The sequence below is a fragment of the Phaenicophaeus curvirostris genome, chromosome 1, assembly GCF_032191515.1.
Source record: "Phaenicophaeus curvirostris isolate KB17595 chromosome 1, BPBGC_Pcur_1.0, whole genome shotgun sequence".
Classification (NCBI taxonomy): domain Eukaryota; kingdom Metazoa; phylum Chordata; class Aves; order Cuculiformes; family Cuculidae; genus Phaenicophaeus; species Phaenicophaeus curvirostris.
Window position 1 is genome coordinate 86,178,924 of NC_091392.1, and position 21,374 is coordinate 86,200,297.

The 21,374-nt window shown below is 41.5% G+C and overlaps 1 protein-coding gene across 2 annotated transcripts in view; it reads left to right on the forward strand.

The window, feature by feature from the left end:
- The window catches only part of GSK3B (glycogen synthase kinase 3 beta), a 159,482-nt gene that overhangs the window by 43,349 nt on the left and 94,759 nt on the right, over positions 1-21,374 (forward strand). For both annotated transcript variants that reach the window (XM_069867089.1, XM_069867098.1), the window contains exon 2: positions 16,974-17,167. In XM_069867089.1, coding sequence (XP_069723190.1) covers positions 16,974-17,167 — 194 coding nt within the window. The remainder of the gene's footprint in view (positions 1-16,973; positions 17,168-21,374) is intronic.

Genomic DNA, 21,374 nt, shown 5'->3' on the forward strand with positions numbered 1-21,374 from the left:
TTCCAAAATTGTGTACCAACTCAACTGCATTTCACACTACCAGAGAAAATACTGGGATAAGAGCTGTTTTTACTTGATTGCACACTATGTTATAGTGCTGCTTGATTTATCAAGGATCTAAAGTGGAATGCTAGATGTTTCCTTATATGCCAAATGCTAAGGAAAAGAGAATGCTGGGTTCAGTTCTTGGCAGATGAAGGACAATTACTGATTTGAGTGTTAGAAATACATGTTTATTCAGACAAATGTTTTTACTAAAAGAAGAAAAAAGGTGTGGTTTTTGTAATAGTTTTATCTAAACTGAAACATGAGCAAACTTTTCTGCCTTTTTTGTTGGTTTTTGGTATACTTTTTTAAGATGATGAGTCTCATCTTGCCTTTGCCAAAAACCTTCTGTGGTAAGTCTGATTTATGCATTCATTATCTCTGCTACAGTGCCGGGCTGTAACATCTTAATATAATTTCACTGAGGGTTTGTGGGTGCATAGCTGCTACTGTGGAAAATGACTTCTATTCAAGACTTTACTTCCTGTCTCAGCCAAAATGTGAGCATTCGGGTGTATTTTATGTGCACCTTTCCAGTCTGGCTCTAGTGAGGATAACTTTATTCTCAACCCTTTAAGTCAACACTACTTGATCTTTATCTTATTTTTTTGAGATCTTCTCCTCTTCCCAAACTCGCACTGAGTAATTCTGATCTTATTTTATTTAGTATGTTCAAAGACATCAGTCTCTTTTACCTTATATTGTTTCTGTCCAACCCCAAGATGAAAGGTGACTTTCTGAACAAGGTGAAGGCTAATCCTTCATAGCAAAAAGCACCTGGATGCTGCCTAGTATGCACATGCCTTAGTTGTCCTGGACTTGGAACAGAATTGCAACTACTTGCTGGTGTAGATGTTGAGATAAAATGTCAGCTTGCTCCTAGGTAGTTCTAACACTGATACGCTTTAGAGATGTCACTTCATATGCCTGTTCAGAAGTGGTTGGTTGGCTTATTGCATGTAGTATCTTCACATCTTGTGCTGGAATTGCAAAGTCAGGAAGAAAAATTCACAGGTATTGCCTCTGGCTTGGGAACTTCCCAAGCCACCCATAGCTGGGGGCTGGGAGAGTGTGCTGGGATAGCTGTCCCTGCAAGCTTGTCCTGTTTTGTACTGTTCCCTAAGCACTTATTGTTTGCTTCCATAAGAGATGGGTAAATGGGATAGGTAAACGGGTGCTTTGTCTCTTATGTGCTTCTTTATTGTGATAGGTATAATTTCTTAGTATCTTTTCTCTATCTGAACCTTTCTGATAAAGGAATTGTATTGTTCAAAATGCTTTGTTTGTTTGTTAGTCACTGTCTTCTGAGCTAGGTAAATAAAGCTTTGTCTGCAGAAGAATATTAGACTGCTCCTGTCTTTATTCTGAGTTGAGTGTATGCATTATCGTATCGAAAGTAACCTCCTTCCCTGGATCAAGAGAAAACGCCCATTATTCACCAGTGGTAGCAGCAGTAGAGAAATAATAGGCTCTATTATCTCCTTCTAGAATTGGAAATCTTTTGCTATACCTATGTTGGTTTCATAATGCCTGTTTTATCTTGCTTGAGATTCCTAAGGTGAGGGCATGTGTAAGAAATGAAGGAAGAGCTATCAGTATTGAGACCTCAGTCTATTTTCTCTTCCCTCAAAGACCATCAAGCTCCTAATTAAGAAAACTTGCTGCACTGCTGGCAAGAAAGCCTCAGTTGCTTTCAAAACCTACACAGATTTGGAACTGCAGCCCTTGAAAAGCCTCCATTTCTGCATAAGTATGCAACCTGTGCTGACATATATAACGTGTATGTATAATTTCTCAGAATTTGCTATTGTGAGTTTATCTTCTACTTTGTATCACTTATTTTTGTGCTTCATCAGGTCTTCTAAACTGGCATGGAAACTGGCAGGATTTGGGAAAGGTCTGGTTTTGCTAGTCAGTTATTTTTTTCCTTTCCTGCATAATTGAGAGGAAGTTTTGCTAAAACAGTGCTGCTGTCCTCTCCCTGTTTGCAGATACCTGTCTCTATTTTAGGACTTCCATCTCCAGCAGTCTTCCTTGACAAACAATTACAGGAACAGGCTTGAGAATTTCAGCTATATATGTAGAGATTGTCCGCGAAAGCCTCAGTGTGCTCATATGCTAGCAGAAGGGAATGAAATCCCCATATGTCTGGGTTTACTCTTATGAGGAGAAATATTCTTTTTGTTCATGTTTTTCCTTGTGGAGAAAACTGATTCCCATTTGTGTAGGATTTGTTTTAGTGGAATCTGCCTGTCGCAATCAAATATTTGGAAGCGTCTTGTGTAGTTTGAATTACATTATTGTTCTTTCACTGGGGGAAATAAGTCTTACTGAAGTAGGTATGTTTATATTTCCTCTCAGAAACAAACCTATTAATAGGTTTAAGAAGCCTTAGGAGAAAATAATATTTTTCTTAGCTAAAGTATGCATTTTAAGGCAGGATAGTTACTGTCCAGAATAAATGCCATTACTGGTGTAATGAAACACTATTTTTAACAGAGTTGATGAATTATTCAGTTGTTTAACAGCCTGAGCTTGTGTTTATATTTGACTAAACACTGAATGGCAGTGCCCAGGTGCTATCACTTTGGTTCGCCTGGGCCTGCACTGTGGTGACTACGTCAGCTTACCTTTGACTCAGGCTGTCATTACAAGGAATGGCTCTGGCTTTATTGCCTGCTTCTCTTTCCTTCTTCTTGCCAGCCCCAGCGCTTGCATTGCCATGGGGTGAACCAGAGCAGGGAGTTTGTCCATCCAGAAGCCATTCTGATACAGTTCACCCTTTGATAGCAGCTGTTGGATACATGGTACCAGAGCAAAGCAGTGTTAGGGCTCAAGGAGGGATAGAATGGCCAGCACTGCCCTTCTGAAGCAGCCTCTTTTGCTGGCTGCAGCTCTGTCATGGCTTTGAGTCAAAGGGTGTGGTTTTATGTTGCACTTAGTGTGGCTTATCTGGGAGTGCAGGCAGTAAGAAAGAGTCTCATTCTCCATTCTTCCCCTTTTCAGATCTAAAAACTGCCTGTCCTCAAGATGAGTTGGTTCAGCTTGCTGATTTGAGGCTTGTTTTAGTTTGGGATGGATTAGTTTGTAAGATCCTTAAGCTAAACTGATTTATCCTCAGGCTACAAGATTGCCAGATTTGCCGTGGCAGGAGCGTGAAGGTAGGAATAAAGACCATCCTTTTTGGTGGTAGCCCCCACTTTGATCAGGATATGTAGAATGTGAAAATAAGCTGTAGATTCTCTGGTTAACATAAAGAGCCTTAGAGATGTCCAATGCTTAATCCTCTTGCTCTTCTTGCCCTAATATTTTTATTACTTAAGAAAATAAAGAAAACAAGACTTGCTGATGGTGAAAAGCTTACACATCTAGCTTCTAAAATGCTGCCTCATCTGTAATAAGAATCCTTCACCAACATAGCTGTTCCTTTAATGGAGAATATCTGCATTGCACTGATGGCATGCCTACAGCTTCTTAATGTTAGTTGAGATAATGCTCTGCTTGAATTCAAAACCACCTTTAACCTAAACTGACTTGTTCCATTTCTATGCAGTTCTATAGCACAGTCTGAAGCAGTGACTTGGGACAGATGCAGAAGGTCTGCAGCATGAATCAAACACTGCAGAACAGCTCAGTTTTGCTCTCCATAGAAATGGCTGCAGTGCCCTTTTCACTCTTAGAATGGCGTTTAACCATCACAGGGATTCATATTAGCTACTGCTCACTTTTTGACTTCATTTTTCCACTGATTCCCACCCAAGGTGGATGTTGGTTCTGGACAGCTGGTGATTTTCTTACTCCTCCTCCAACTTTAAAAGGCATCAAATGAATTCATTTTCCTAACTAGCTTCATCTGTCTTTCTGTTTGGATTTTGGCTGCTATATCGGGTTCCAGGCAATCTGTTTCTCACTGTGATTTCACTCAGTCTCATTCACTTTCTAGGTTGGATTCTGTGTCTGTGATGCTGTTCCCTTGTCTTACAGAGAATAGCATGACAAATACATGCTGTATTTCTGTCCTGTGTTTGGTGAAGCTGCAGAGCAAGAAAACATATTAAGGCCTAGTAGGGCAGAAACTCATAGTGGAGTACTTAGCAGAAGGGAGAAAATGCGAAGCAAGAAGCAGAGTCCTATGATCTCCTGGAGAGTACAACAATGTATGAGAATGCAGGGTTCCAACTTGTGGGGGTGAGGTCAGTCATCTTCTTTCTAGAAAAATTCTGCAAGTTGAGCTGGGTGTTAACTGTTCATTGCACCTGGGTTTTCATGGCCACTTGTGTTACCGTTAGTTACAGAAATTGCTTTGTTTTTAGACAAAAAAGTGGAGGTTTGAGGGTGCAGCGTTGCAACAGGGGTCAGATGCTGTGGCTGGTAAGTGCAGTAGTGTAATAGAAGGGACCCTGCTAAGGAGAATCCAGCAGATGTGGAACCACATGCTCCTTGCCCTGCTCCTTCCTCCACAGCCCCACAGTCTGGCAGGGGTTACAGAGGCCACAGAGAACTACCCGGAGGCTCTGCTGGCCTGGGCTGCCTTCAGTGGTGATGACAGCAAGTGCTTCTCAAATGCTTGGTGCGCTTGGAGAACTCAGTTGGGGGCTCTGTGCATCCAGTGTTAATCTGATAATAGTCCTGCTCCAAATTATCTTCTCTCTTTCAGTCTCCTGCTTTTGCTTCTCTGTGCTTTTTTTCTGTTTAGTATGGTTCTGATGTTGTTCTTGAATTTGGGGTATTTTGGATGGGTTTCCCTTCGTCTTTGCTGTTCCTCACCTTTACTATTTTTTGGGTTTTTTTTAGCCTGTTTCATTGTAGTTATTTTCTTTCTTCATTCCTTCCTTTCTTCTCAAATAGCTGTGGCACTTGCATGAAACAGCAGGGCATTACACGGTTTCCTCTGTGGGCTGGGCTGTCTCAGCTAGGTCGGTCTGTCTGTCTGCTCTTTGGGCCGGGCTGCAGGCACAGCGGGGCAGGAGCTGGCTTTTCTTCCTGGTGTTGTGCCTAGCACAGTGGGATCCTATTCACTCTTGATACTTAAGCACTGCTGTAATAAACACAATTGAAAGATTTCTTGTTTAAACCCCAGTAGAAGAACGGAGACTCCCTTTGAGATGTATTAAGAAGTTCTTAATTCGTTCAAGTACGTAGGGAGGGTCTTGGCAATTTGCAGCTACTGCAGGTGGCTTTTCTATGGGCTTTGCTAAATGGTGCAGTCTTGTGCATTAGAAACCTTAGTGGTGGATGCAGAAAGAACGTAAAGGAAAAGAGGTGATAATCTCTGCTGTTAAGGATCAGAGATATACTTGGCTAGATGACATGTGTACATGGGACGTATGTACAGGAATGGGGTGCCATCCAGAGGGACCTTGACGAGCTGGAAGAGTGGACTTCCTCATGAGGGGAAACCCTCATGAGGTTCAGCAGGGTGAAATGCAAGGTCCTGCACCTGGGTCAGAGCAACCCTCAGTATCGATACAGGCTGGAGGATGAAGTGATTGAGAGCAGCCCTACGGAGAGGGACCTGGGAGTCCTGGTAGATGAGAAGCTGGACATGAACTGCCAATGTGTGCTTGCAGCCCAGAAGGCCAACCATATGCTGGGCCACATCCAAGGAAGCATGGCCAGCAGGATGAGGGAGGAGATTCTGCCTTTCCGCTCTTCTCTGGTGAGACCCCACCTGGAGTCCTGCAGTCAGTTCTGGAGTGTTCAGCACAGGAGGGCAACGGATCTGTTGGAGCAAGTCCAGAGGAGATGACAGAAATTATCAGAGGGCTGGAGCACCTCCCCTGTGAAGAGCGGCTGAGAGATTGCGGGTTGTTCTGTTTGGAGAAGAGAAGGATTGGAGGAGACCTTATTGCAGCCCTTCAGTACTTAAAGGGAGCTTGCAAGAAAGACGAGGAAAAACTTTTTAGCAGGGCCTGTAGCAATAGGACAAGGGGTAATGGTAGATATTAGGAACACTTTTTTTATACTGAGGGTGGTGAGGCACTGTCACAGGTTACTCGGAGAAGTCATGGCTGCCACGTCCCTGGCGGGTATTCAAGGCCAGGTTGGATAAGGCTCTCAACAGCCTCATTGAGTTTAAGATGTCCTTGCTCACTGCGGGGGATTTGGACTGGGTGACCTTTGTGGTCCATTCCAACACAAAGCATTGTATGATTCTATGGTTTAACTGGATTCAAAAGCTGTAACAAATGCAGTTAACGGATCAGAGAGGCCTCCAGCAAGCAGACAGCCTCCTACTTGAGCGGCTTACAAGAAGCTACTTGAAAGTGGAAAGTTTACAGGTCATGCCACATGTTTTGATGGGAAGATTGTAGGCCTTCTAGGAATTCCCCGAATGTACTGTTTATCATTGTTGGTCTTGGAGAGGAGGGAGCTTAGGAATCTCTGACAGTGCTCTTAAAGTAGGCATGTCATTAGGTGCCCAGTGATGGACTCGCTTGTATCGGCCTTACTACAAGATGCTGTTAAGGGTCGCTGAGGGTCAGCTGTTGAATGGCACGAACAAGTGGTTACATACGATCTGTTTGTAACTTGGGGTTCTCCAGTGCTCTGTCAGGGCTAGGTTACAGGGCTTTTATAAGTTATTATGTGTCAGCTGAACTGCTATAGTTGTCTTTGGCAACTGGTTGCTAAATCATGTTCCCTGATGATGTAAGAGGGAGGAACAACTAAAGGAAACTTCAAGTAAGAAGTCCTAGCACTGTGTAGGCTGAATTTCTCAGCTACCAGTTAACTTGGAGCTGTGCAGCAAAGGGGTACTATTGAAGCTGCAGTCTCGTGCTAAAATGATGTCGTCATGCTGTTTCCGCACACTTCCTATCTCTGTCCTTGTCTCTTGTGCTGTGTTTAGTCTGTAAGCTCTTTGGGGCAGGAATGACCTGACCTGACATTATAAAAACAAATGCTGTTATGATTGCTCCAGTAGTTGCCTCCTAATCTGTGGAATCACCTTATCTAAATTTAAAGTTGATTTCTATAGCTAAATAAGTTTCATGGGGTGGGTTTGTCCATGTGTGGGTGGGGAGAGAGGAGAACAGAAGGAGTACATACTAAAAATAACTTGTTAACTAGCATGAGACTACTTATGAAACCCCACTGGCAGCCAGTGTTTAGATTACCTTAATTGTATGTTTCTGTGTTTTTTTTCTAAAGCAGAAATTTTAAGTATAAGCATTCTGGTGGGTATTTTGTTTGGTGACATGAAAAAAAAATCTTTAAATGCTGCTCACTAAGGTGATAGGACAAGGTTCCTCCTCCCGACACACACATTGGGGTTAACTGCAGCTTAAGAATAAATTTGCTTGTGAATTTTCTGTGTTGGCTCATGTTTGCTGTGATGGAAAGAATACTCGAAGCAAGCTACCTGTTAGAGAGATGGTTAAGACATCTAAGCCTTGTGTCTCAGAAAGGCATAGGTACCACCTTATGCAGTGGTAGGTTTTAGTGAGATGAATCTAATCTTCTGGAACTGCAAGTAAACATCCCTTCTGGATTCAGGTGCTTGGCTTGTTAGCTAATGGGATGGTGACCTGCTGGATTTCGTGATGTGCTGATTTAAGCAGCTGGCTGCAGTTTGAATTTTATCTGCTGCAGCTGGATCCAGGGGAGGTCATCTGATGGCCAATGTGATAGACATCCGGGCTACATCAATAGGGCTCTTCCCATTCTTCTTCCTCTTGCGGGTTTGTGTTTTTGGCTTTTTTTTTTTTTTTTGTTTCTTTTTTAAAATTGTTCAGAGTAACGCTTAAGTGTTGGCAATGTTGTGCTGTGCCTGCTTTGGCTTCCTTAGTTAAGATCAAAAAACCTGTAGGAAGTCAGTGTTTTAGAGCTTCATGTGACCTTGTAGTGGACATTTTAACAAGCTTGTCATGTGAATGTTCTAGAATTGGCCAAGTACCCGGTTCATATTTTAAAAGCTTGTTTATAGGCTTTAGCTAAGCTTTTAAAGAGAGTGTGTTTAATGCCCCCTCCAAAAGACTATGATTACTTCTAAAGGGAGACTTAAATCTCCGGTGGCCTTAGGAATGACTAAACTGAGAGGCAAAAAATCTAGATACTGTTCCTTTAGTTAAATGTTAGGGTTATTTTTCCCAGCACAACAGTTCCTTGTATCCTGAGGTAATATTGTTTATTACATCAAATACAGGCATATGAGGCTCATAATTCCCCATGCCGCTTTCCTGGAAATATATTTAGTTTCTTTTTGCTTGTGACATACTGACCTCAAAAAGGCGTGAAGACAGAAGTCAATTGAGTTACACACCACTTCATGTTTATAATAAAGTTGTGTTACCTTTCTGATCTGTTACTGCTTATTTTGAAGTGATGGTATAGTTTGTTTTACTGGACAGAAGTCAGTCACTGCTACTATGTTTACTTTTTACTCCATTTTCCAGTTGTCTTCTGCATAAACTTAGCACTTAGTACTTTGAATTTGTATTGCAGAAGCAGTCAGGGAAATTGAAGAGATACCAATAGTTTTTGGAAGGTTTTGAAATGGGTTTTTATCTAAAAAGCATTATTATTCCTTAGTGCAAGTGGTTTGAATATTTTCTTTTTTAATTCCTTTTCTTGTGTCCAGTTAGAGGCAATGGCAGCTTTTATTTCAGAGTGGAGTGTTTTAAAAGCCTTCTACCTTAGTGGTCTTTGGCTTGGCAGTTGTGGCTGAAAATTGTCCTCATTATTTGTCACTGGATTGAACCAAATCAAAGTGAATTGATACATAATTGACTATCACTTGATCATTAACAATAAAGCAAAGAATGACTGCTTTACCTTTTCCTAATTTATCATTTCACTATGTTTTTGTTTAAAATGGATGCAGATTTTGACTGTTGTGGAAAGCAGCATGTTTAGTGTTTAATTATGACACCATTGCGTTAGTGCTGGGTAGAAAAAAATGGTTTATGTAGGTGTTGAACCATTCTGGCCCTCTCAAGACCTGGAGAACCATCTTGCCGATTGCATTCATTATTCCTTCTTTCAAACCTAGCAGTTGTGGTTCAGCTATATTATATGCGTGAGAAAAGGTTCCAATATAAAATAAAAATGTGTTGCAAAACTAACCTTATCTTTCAGAGATTTTTAGAAAAGAAAATTCCTTATTAATTTTGTGCACTGTCAGTTCTTTCCCAAACTTTTGTAATTTCTTGGTCATGTCCTAGTCATTATGTGCAATATCTTCACCTGTGGATCAAAGCTCTCTCCGAAATGTCTGTTCCTTAAATGGTTATCTTTTAGATATAATACTCCAGCTTTCTCTGTTTGACTTGAATTGTTTGAGCTCTTGAAGTCTCACTCAAAAGTAATGTATTTTTCTGACCATATAATATCTGTGACTTCTTTCTGAACCTAATGTTTTTGAATCATCCTTCCTGAATTTTAGCATTCACGAGCATGCACACTATTCCAGTAGCTGTTGCATGGATGCCAAATAGGAAAAAGAGCTATCTGTTTCCTGGCTGATGTTCCCCTGCTTATACATCGAAGAATTGCTTTAGGTCTCAGTAGCAATGTTGTGCTTAGGCACTACTGTCTGTGCCAGGATGCGTTGCAAGTCAGAGTTGACGACTCCACTCTTTGAGGTGACTTTACTTTTGATTTGGCTATATGGCACATCACCTTGGGTCCTGGATCACTCTGCTTAGCTGGTGCCTGGGTTACAAAGGGACCAGCTGCTGCTTTGTTGTTCTCTACCATGTGCATAACTCTCTAAATCTTGTGTCTAAGAACTTGATAGCTTTTCTTTCACACTGTTGATAAAAGCACTAAATGTTAGGCCAAAAATTAATGCTGGTGGGACTCCTACTGTTATGTTTTATGAGATCATGGATACGTTGAAACTTATGTGCTAGTGTAGTATGATTTGACTGATCATAGAATCATAGAATAACCAGGTTGGAAGAGACCCACCGGATCATCGAGTCCAACCATTCCTATCAAACACTAAACCATGCCCCTTAGCACCTCGTCCACCCATCCCTTAAACACCTCCAGGGAAGGTGACTCAACCACCTCCCTGGGCAGCCTGTTCCAGTGCCCAATGACCCTTTCTGTAAAGAATTCTTACCTAATGTCCAGCCTGAACCTCCCCTGGCGGAGCTTGAGGCCATTCCCACTTGTCCTGTCCCCTGTCACTTGGGAGAAGAGGCCAGCACCCTCCTCTCTACAACCTCCTTTCAGGTAGTTGTAGAGAGCAATGAGGTCTCCCCTCAGCCTCCTCTTCTCCAGGCTAAACAACCCCAGCTCTCTCAGCCGCTCCTCATAAGGCCTGTTCTCCAGCCCCTTCACCAGCTTTGTTGCTCTTCTCTGGACTCGCTCCAGAGCCTCAACATCCTTCTTGTGGTGAGGGGCCCAGAACTGAACACAGTATTCGAGGAGCGGTCTCGCCAGTGCCGAGTACAGAGGGAGAATAACTTCCCTGGACCTGCTGGTCACGCTGTTTCTGATCCAAGCCAAGATGCCATTGGCCTTCTTGGCCACCTGGGCACACTGGCGGCTCATGTTTAGTCATGTTCGTGTTCAGATAATCATGTTTCTTTCAGTATTTGTGTTTCTTCATTAATTTAGGGTGTGATAGCAAGTCACAGAAACCCTATAGAAGTTGATATTTTTGCTTTTATGCTTTATTCCCCTCTTTCCTTTCTTGCAATGAACCTGTAATCTCTTTAGCCATGTGGATTCCAACAGTACAATCTCCATACTACCTTACTGTTAATTATCATGGTAGCTAACGTGATACTTAATCTGGAGTTGTTGTCAAACTTACAGGATCATAAGGATCATCCCATCCACCTTTGAAGCTCTCTAAGTGTTCTGATTCCTTTCAAAAATCAGTATCACTTCTCAGATTTCTTTGCTAGCTCTTCCAAAATCCTTGGATGCATATCGTGAGATTCTTCTGATTGTAAGTAATGTCTGATGGTCACTCTTTTATTGCGGTATTCAGTTACAGTCAGTAAGTCAGATGACGTTTCCTGTGCTAAAATGAGTGTGTGTGGATATATATATTTATTGAATGCCTCTGTCTTCTCTGGGTGATGACTGGCACACTTACAGGTTTTTGTTCAATGTTTGATGCGAGCTATTTTTGAAATTTCAAGGACTTGTTTTGATTGGGGTAAATTTAAAAACCAAACCATGTTGCATTTTGTTAGACTCCTTTCTTGGAATCCCTGAGTTTTTCTGACTTGGTCCTTGAATGTTCATTTTTACTGCTGACCGTGTATTGCCTCAAGCATATTTTATTCATACTGAAGACTCTCAGAGCAGATGATGCCTGCCTTCCTTCATTGCCATGGACAGGTAGCCAAGAAACCAGGTGTTTTATTTCATAGCCTAATCTAATGGTCAGCATCAGCTCCTTGCAGATAATTTTTCTTGTGCTTTCTATTAAGACAATTCAGATATTTTGACCGTCTCAATTATCAATGACTGAAAAAAATAGCGCAGTTCTGAATGACTTTCATCTCCTCCTGGTCACTCATTTCTCTATAGATAGTTGTCAGCTGCTGGCTGCATCCTGTTCAAATTGGCAGAGGCTGGATTCAGCAGTGTAGGGTTTCCGCGGAAGTGGCTTGTTGACTGTGTTGAACACTGAGCAAATTAAGATGAAAGGGTCTGGAGAAGCCTTAGACTTTGGGAGATGTAGTCAACATTGACTTAATATTGAGCCATATCTTAATAGGGAGATGAGACTGAGAATTAAAACAGATCAATGAAGATTCTTTAATTAAGTGGAAGCAGACAGCTACATGTCATCAGACATTGTAGAGTGTGTTGTAAGTCTGAGGTTTAGGACTTAAAAGCAATCTAAGTAATATCTAATGGGAGGACCTTTGTATGTGCTAGCAAGGAGATGTGTAGCCATTGGTGGAGGGAAGCAAGAGGAGATAGGTAAAGTCAAAAGAAGGAGGAAAAGGAGGAGTTTGTGGACAGCACAAAGGATTCAGGTTGCATTTAAAGTAGGAAGAAAGCAGCTGTAAACATCCTACTGATTCATTGTTTCTTCCTTTCAACTTCAGAACATGTATAAGAAGCAGAAGAGGGCACATATGTAGTTGAAAGAAAAAAAGAATCATTGATCTCTAATTGTATGTGCAGTAACATGTGTTTGTACTGCTCAGCTGGAAGCTAAATAGCTGAAGCTAAACAGCAGACGTAATTTTGGACTTTCTGTGGACTAATTTGGTAGAAGGCATGGGGGAGTTTTGATCAGTCGCACAGGATGTCTTTCATAGTGTCTGAAGGCTGAAATGAATTATATTGACCGACAGCTACGTTTAGGCACTGGCAAGAAGTGTATGTGCAGTGTGCTTGTAGAGTGGTCCACTTTGAAGCAGTAGGAATCTGCAGTCAGTGGGGCGTTTGTGTGACAAAATGCTTGTCCAGTAGCAGAAACCCTTGTCTCACCTGGGTAAACATCTGCCACTGTTTGAGATGCATGCAGCTTGTTCCCTAACCGTACTAATATTTCATCAAAATAGTATTGGTCTATTTTCATTTTGGTTTAGTTGTTGTGCTGTATAAACAAAGGAATTGAATATATTCAACTTTTTGAATGTACAAAATTGAATTGATACTTGACTTGAAAGGATAAATGGCCATTGATATTAGGTAAAATGGTGACATGAGCCATTCTAAAGTACTGGGAAAAGAGTTAGAGCTTGTACTGGTGCTCTGATAAACTGTAGTCTTGTAAATGGAGTATCTTCCTTTCCCACAAACTGAGTCTCCTCTGCTTTCAAACTGCCAACTTCACCTAATGCTTGTCATTTGTCCCATATGGTCATCATGTGCTAAAGATGGAAAGTGAGCTAGAAAGAGCGGAGCCTTCGGTAATTAAAATGTCTGGATTTTGTTTTCAGTTGCAGATCAGACATATGGAATAATCTTTTCATAAAACTACACCCCCAAATAGCACACAACAGTGGTCTAGAGACCAGGAAGGATGGGTGAAGATGTTGCCCTCTGTATCAGGGAGTGGATAGAGTGTGACGAGCTGTCCCTGAAGAATAGCTGTGAGCAGTTTGAAAGCTTATGGGCTTTTTTATGAGTTGGGTTTGTTCAGCCTGGAGAAAGCTCTGGGGTAGACCTTATAGCAGCCTTCCAGTATCTTGAGGGGACTGCAGAAAAGCTGTGGAGGGACTTTCTACAAAGGCTTGGAGTGCCAGGATGAGGGGGAATGGATTTAAATTGGAAGGGGAAGATTTACGTTAGATCTTAGGAAGAAATTCTTTACAATGAGGATGGTGAGGCACTGGCACAGGTTGCCCAGAGAAGTTTTGGATGCCCCCTCCCTGGAAGTGTTCAGGGCCAGGTTGGATGGGGCCTTGAGCACCCTAGTGTGGTGGAAGGTGTCTGTGGTGTGGGGAAGCCTTTAGGAGTTTTCTTGAAATGTACCAAGTGCAAATACAAATGTGTTTCAGTGACAGCTATTTATTTTCACTCGTGCTTCTGTCCTGGATGTTATAAAGGAGGTTTGCCTAGATGAGTGTTGTAGTGGCGCTTGAATCTGCTTTTTTATTACAGTAAAAATAGATCCTATTACCATCAGCCCCAGAAAGCAGCTTCTTTGGTCAAATAATAGTGACTCTTCTGATGTGAGCTATACTGTAAGAGTTGTTTAGTAGTTTGTTGTTTGGTCCTTCCTTCCTTAGTTTTTCAATTTAGTTTTCTATTTCTATTGTAGACTTGCAATTGAAGATGTTGAGAGTATTGTGTGTTTGACAATGCCTGCTTATCCACTGGGGCCATTAAGTCTGACAGTCCAAACAAAATAAGAGGTGAAAGGGATGACATGAAAACCGTCTAGGTTTCTCATTAGACTTGCTGTGGTATAATGCTTCTTGGTGTTTGCTCTTAGGAGTCTCAATTTGGAGGTACTGAAGATTGCTGGAAAAGGGTGTTACCTCTCTGCTATCTTTCATCCTGTTGAGGCTAAAACCAGTATTTCCCAAAGCTCTTTAGTGAACTAATTCCTTTATATGCTGTTTGGCTGGCAAGTCAACTCTTGCTGTGCAGACAATAAAACCTGGGATAACCATTCTGAACTCCTGTCTTCAGAACAGTATGTACATCAATGTAGTGGAACAAGTGGAGAAACAGGTTTGGGGCCCATGGATGCTGCTATGGTACAGATGACTATTACTTGCGTACTTTGAAAAGCAATGAGATGTTTTCAGGATTGAAGCTGCCAAAAATGCAGCTGAATTTTACCCCTGCAGTCCCACAGATTCAACTGTTCTGTAATGGAATATAGCTGAAACTCATAACTGGCTTCTGTTTTGAAAGCTTAGAGTTCTTACGGTGTCTTTTGTGGATGGGTTAGCAAGAGCTGTTGCTTATTGAAAGAAGGAAACTGAAAGAAGCATATAGGAGGCTTAATGTCCCGTACCTTCTAGTAAAGAAGCAAAGTGTTTCTTGGTGTCCAGTTAAATGATGTGCTTACCCTTTAAAGCACTTAATACTTCAGCAAGTTTAGTTGGGAGCTGGTTTTCAGTGCCCTTAAAAGAAAGTGTGTAAAGCTAACTGGCTTCTCATTTGAGCTCTGGAGAAGTCAGCCACATTGCTGCAGTGCCACGTTGGGAAGAACACTTGATGTGGCCTGAGATTCAGGGTTTGCTCTTGCAGTTGTGGAGGTCCCCAGGCTGATTGCAGCTGTGGAGAGTGTGCTATGAGCAGATCTCTCCATACAAGGTACATAAAACCCCAACCAGTATTGCTCAGGACAAGGGTGGTTTTTTTCTGTTCAGGTAGTCTTGATTTGGAGAGGGCAAGGAATGAAACTCATTGACTGTAATCTTGATACTCTGGTCTTGTGACCAACGCCGATAAAAAACAATGCCAAAAAAGCAAGGAAGTGGGGGATTACCTTTTAAATGACTAGAACTGTCACAGTAAAGCATATGTCACCTATTTATATGTGCTGAGTTAGAATGCTAATCATAGAAGAGTCAAACAAATAAAAATGCAGAGCCTGTGTCAGAAGTACACTTTCAGCTTGTTTACCAAAAAAAAACGGTTGGTTTCTTTCCCTGGCTTTCTTCCATTTATTTTTTTAACAAAGAGGAGGGTGAGTTTCCAAGTTTTTGCAGAATGTTTAAGCAATCTCACAGGATTCACTGGTTTTCACTTATTTGTTAGATAAACTTCATGTAGCATCGTGAAATGGGTGTCCTTCTTGTGGTGACATTGTGCTTTGAGGATGTAAGAAGCTGGCAAGAGCGTTAAATAACCTTGGATGCAGTTCGGTCAGGGCAAATGGAGAATATTAGGCTTTGATAAGAGTAATCAAGTGTGTAAGTGGAAAGTGGGCCAGGATTGGACAGGTGGCAGCTCTGCAGAGGAGAGTTTGCTGCACAAAGTTACCATGAGTCAACCAGGTTACAGCATTGCACAAACTGCAAATATTGTGCTGGGCTGTACAAACAAGCATGTTGTAAGTTGGACACAAGAAGTCACCAGGAGGCTGAGTAGAGCTGAAATAAGCTTCCTCTGCAGGAGTTGAGTTTGGGTACCGTACCTGAGAGGTATTCAGCAGTGAGAGGAGAGATCCCCTGAAGATAAATAACTTCTTAGCCATAGTAAATTTTTGCAAGAGTCCCTCGCATATTTGAAAGAAGTAGTGGAGGAAAGAAGGCAGCGGGGAACTGTGCAATTTTTCCATGCTTGCTGGGAGTAGAACAAGGAGTGATTTGCCTAAACTGCGCTAAAGGTGGTCTGAGCAACCTGTTAGAAAAATCCTTCTAAATGTGTGAGTATCGAAGGACTGGAAGAGGGTCCTTGGGCAATTTGTGGAAGGAAGGTTTCTTAATAAGCAGATGTGACAAGCATCTCTTGAGGGCAGTTTCTGTAGAGTTGCAGAGTGACCACTGCGGAACAGCAGATTCTGTTTTTCCTTTTAGCCCTATTCAGTTCTGTAACCTGAGCCATTGTAACTGAAAGGCAATAAATGCCCAGGGTGTGCTTGCAAAATGTTGAAAACTTTGGTCCTATTACACACAAAACCAGACTTTGAACAAGGGGAAGCCCTGTTGGTGATAACAGTGGTACTAAGAGTAGGTAATAGTGGCTTTGTCTCTTGATGGGAAAGTGGCTGGGAAAGTGTGTGTGTCTTGTCTGTGCACTACTGAAAGCCGGAGCTGCTGCATCTGCACCAAAGCACATTCACCTGTGCAGCATCCACTGTGATCTTGCATCTTGAGTGTGTATCCCTGTCTGCTTTCTGTTTTGCGTTGAGATGTGAGCTAAGCGCGTTCCATTGCCATCCTTTTGCCACTTTCTCCCCCTGCCCCAGTGAGTGCCTCCCTTCTTTGCAAGGAAGTCTGGGCATGGCAGAAGAGAGGAGCAGGACTGTGTCATAAGATGCAGCCTAGGTTTCACTTCAGATGCACGCTGCCAGCTTGGTCAAAGGTTTTGCTTCCTAATGCATGCAAGCTGAGTTTTTACATATAGGTAGGTTTGTAACAAACTTTGTCAGTGCTTCTGGTTTTTGTTGCCTATAAAGGAGAGAATGCTGCTCTGCAGGCTATACTGTCAGTTTGATTTCTTCAGTTACAGGAAAAGATGGGGAAATGCTTCATTTTGGTAAAACAAACAACACTGTGTTTAATAACACATTAATCAGATGTACAAGTTCGTACTTACGTTTATCATACATCACATGTTGCTGAGGTATTGGCTCCTGGAAAAGCAAAATTTTTGTTAGCAATGATCTAGATGAGAAATTTTTGCCACTTAATATATTTCAGCAAAAAAAGGTAGGCTCAGTGTTTCTTTGTCTTATGTCAGGGATTTTTTTTTTTTTCTATAATATTGCAATCTGCGTGCTGGTTTTAAATCTTTGCCTTACCCTTTTCTGTTTCAGTCTTGTTGTTCATCTTGTTTACACGTGTATGTTGATTATTTATCTATCTCTTGCTTCCCAGGAGACAAAGACGGCAGCAAAGTGACTACAGTAGTGGCGACTCCTGGACAAGGTCCGGACCGACCACAGGAAGTTAGCTACACAGACACCAAGGTGATTGGAAATGGATCTTTTGGTGTTGTTTACCAAGCCAAACTCTGTGATTCAGGAGAGCTTGTGGCCATTAAGAAAGTCCTGCAGGATAAAAGATTCAAGGTGAGCCTATGCATAAGTTTATACTATTTACTTGAATGTTATCTCATTTTCCAGGTCTTTGATGGCAACGGTTTTGATTTTCTTTTGATTTGTTTTCATTGGAGCACATAAATGCACATAAAAATTTCCAGCACTAAAGATTAAACAGATGGTTTATGATAAAGGGATATAGTTTAACTTGAAAATGAGTGAGTCACTGTTATGATTATTTGGATTAGTGCAAAACAGGAAGCTAAAAATCCTGATTTGATGTTGTGGTGCTGTTCCACCACAGGGTTGCACGCTAGATTTTTCAGACAATGAGCTATGGAAACAAGGGAAAAACTTGTCTTACGCTTAATTTTTTTCTAGCATAAACTCTTTTCCAGTCATTAGTAATTAGGAAGGAACAGAAGCCTTTGGGCTTTGTTCTTGATTGTTGCACCTACAACATGGAAGGCGGTACTTGAGTAAATCAGTAAGTCCCCAGGCCGAGCAAGATAATAACAAATGAGCTCAGGGCATTTTGAACTGAAGGCAAGTTACTTCCCGTAGTTATGTGATTTATAAACGTGGTCTGTTGTGGTGTTTTTAATAGACTAGTGATTTTTTATTCTAAACAAGTAACTTTCCACAATGCTGTATTTATTTGGTGATATTTAAACAAAACAAAAGTTGAAGACCATCAGCAGTCTCATCATGCTGTTAGTCTTCTGCTTGGTTCTTGGTGTGGTTTGACTGCTTTTCCTTATAGTCACGTGGCTTGCAGCTAAACTTGTACAAGCAGTGAACGATGACAGACGTGCTGATTTTAACATCTGAAGTGAGTGCTGTGGGTTTTAACACCTGAAGGCCATGGCTTTTACTATGGAATCATAGAATGGTTTGGTTTGGAAGGGGCCTTAAAGACCACCCAGTTCCACCCCCCTGCCCGAGACCGGGCTGCCCGAGGCTCCATCCAGCCTGGCCTTGAACACCTCCAGGGATGGAACATGCCCAGCTTCCCTGGGCAGCCTGTTCCAGTGACTCACCACCCTTGTTGTGAAGAATTTCTTCCTAATATCTAGTCTAGATCTTCCCCTTACAATTTAAAAGCGTTCCCCCTTGTCCTCTAACTACATGCCCTTGTAAAAAGTCCCTCCCCAGCTTTCCTATAGCCCCCTTCAAGTACTAGAGGCTGCTGTAAGGTCTCCTTAGAGCCTTCTCTTTTCCAGGCTGAACAACGTCAACTGTCTCAGCCTGTCCTCATAGCAGAGGTTGAGAGAAGCATAAGGACAACATATAGAGAAAGTGCCAGAGATAATCCTGTTGATGTGGTCTAGATAGAAGAACTTCTGAGTTTAAAAATAAGAACTTGAAGCATATTTAAGAAAAATCAACCATCTGAAAGTTCTCCATTTTCTCAGTAACGCTTCATGCATGGCTAGCTTCACTGGTAGTGTTTGTAATTTGTGTCGTGTTTTGGTAGGAAAATTATTCTTTTGAAGTGTTTTGAAGGAACTGGTGTAGGCCTTTTTGAGTCTTGAAATTGATGCTGTCATCACCACAGGCATCAGCATATCACAGATGCATTAGATGAAGAATGGGGAAGGAAAGATGCTTAAATGAATGTAATCATGCAGTATTGTTTAACTTGTAATTGAGAAAGGCGTGTAAAACTCTTAGATTGTTCTTACATCTGAGTTATTTCTGGACTGTATGATGTGTTGAAGGCATCTTGTACTGGGAAGTGTGTAATGCGATGTAGGAGTGGATTATTTTAGAAGAAAAGATTAACAGAAGCTCTAAACCTAGTGATTCTTAAAAGAGCTTTTTTTGCGTTCTTACCACTGAATAGTTTTAGGAGAAAGGCCAGGACATTTCTTACCATGTCATGCTTGGTGGATATCAGCTAGTGCTTTAGGCCAAAATCTTTAATGTCTTCAGTCTCGTGACTTTGAGGTTGTGTAGGGTGTTAGAATGAAAACCTGGCCAAGCATTTAGTTCCTGCCCGTCAAGCACTAATAGTTTGTGGTGTCTTAAATTTTTTTTTAATAAATCTGTGGTGACTAAGTAGAAGAAAATGTAGGTCTTTGATGGTTTTTGTTTCGGTGTTTTTTTAGTGGTGTTTTTTTATCTGACTGTCTTTATTTTGGAACTTTTCTTCAAGTGATTTGAAAAAAAAAGACATCTTTTGAATATTAGCCCTCTTATTGGTTAAGGAAAAAAGCTAAAAAGCCAAGTAGGGTGTTTCTAGTTTGGACTCTGAGCTAATTCTCTACATATGATGACAGAAGCTGAGAATGTCCAGTACCTGAAGGCTTTAATACCCATAAACTATGTGGAATTAATGGTAAGTGCATGTGTAGATTTACAGATAGGTAGCATTAATTTTAAAATACTTCATGATTTGCATGGGTCACATCTGCAGTAGTACCCAAGTTATGGATTTTTTTTCATGTTCTTATTCCAAACTTGTATCTCAACTGCACAACATCATCTATCTTTGGTCTCAACTCTCTTGTTTTTCCTGTCATTCATCAGTTTAGTCCTCCCTTTCTTTTCACATTCCAGTCTGGAAGGGTATGTTCTTTTGGCAGGAGGTATAAATTCATGCAGGCTGGATGAAAGCATCTGCCTGCATGAATTGTGGAAGCTAGAGATGTACATTTTCAAGAATAGCATGCAATTACTTCAAGGTTTGCTGCTCTTTGGGAACACCTGATCTAGGTTGTAAATGCTGGACCAGATACTTTACCAGTTAAACAGGGAACTTTGAATGTCTGTTGACCAGACCAGATGGCAGCATAAAAGCAGACCAGCTCTTACACTCAGAGAGCTGTGCTGTGGTGTGCAGTTCAGCTGGGCTGTTGTCAGCCTTGCATGCCTACTCGAGACCGGATCCAGGCCCTGGTAAGTGGAGTTCCTTAAGAAATCTACCCCTTCTTCCCTCTCGTTAATGTGCGCCTCTGCTTTGGCAAGAGAGAAAACCCTATTCTAGATGGCCAAAGGTGGCAGTAGCTTGTTTGATCTAAATGACATTTATCACCTTCTGAAGGAAGAGAGAAATATGTCTTCACTGATTTCGGTGATGGGGAAGTAACGAGAGGACAGTAACACATAGAAGCTGCTTCCTGAAGTGTTGCTCATCAATTATATTTTCAGCTGTATGCTTCAAGGTGGTACCTATCTCTGTATCCTGGTAGATTTATCTGGGTATAATTCTTTTGTTGTGATTTATCTATTAAAAATGCTTTTAGAAAAGGCAGCAGGAAGTCTTGAAACTTAAAGGGCATGATTTGGGAACTTCAGCAAGTCCCAAGAGAGTACTAACTTCTAGGCTCCTCCTGTATATCGTGGATGTGGAGGGACCTGATTGTGAAGATGTGGAAAATGCCCCACAAATGCCAGTTTTTAGATCTGTGTTAAGAAGTTGAGATACGTTTATCCACATTTAAAGCTGGAATTACTGGAGGGAGGTTGTCTCTTTTCTTTTTTTCCTTTTCTATTACTGTGACAAGTTTCTCAGCACCCTCCACTGAACTGGAAGCAGCATTGGTCTATGCCAGAATGAAGCAAGTGTAAAAATCTTTGCTAAGGAGTTGAATATTACTGTTTCTGTGATGGTAAAATAGTTTGCAACGTCTCTACTTCTTTCTACTCCCTTGTTGTAGTTTAGTCGTTCTGCAGCTTGGCAGTGTGGTTTCTGCATAGCTGTGTTTTAAACAGAATCTCTGAAGCACTCTGGGGTTTAAAAGGAGTTTGTCCAGAGTTCAGCGTTACCTGGAGCAATATTATGAGGACACTAGGGGTAAAGACAAATGGCTGAGGGCAGTGAATTGATTGATTGAATCTTGATTGATTTTATCTTGATTGCTATTAAGCATGAGGAATTAAGCAGGAGTTTTGGACAATCACATGACATTTAGGTTTACTTCACAGACTACATTCTTCTGTGAGACCATTGCATTTGCCTCTAGTCAGTATGGAGAGTCATATTTTCTTGGGGTTTTTTTAAATTAAAAGTTTAACAAAGGTAGGAGAGCCATTTCTCAAATGGTGCGAGACAGCTGTTCACAAGCTTTTGGGGCCCAAAAACCATTCAGATGGCAAAGTTTTGAAGGCTGTGTCCCAGCTTTCACAGACCTGTGCTGTGTTTCTGTTTGTATCCCACAGATGCATAGGAGTAGGTCCTCATGCAAGGCATTGCTAAAGATACCTGCAGTTAAATGATTATATTTTCAGCTAC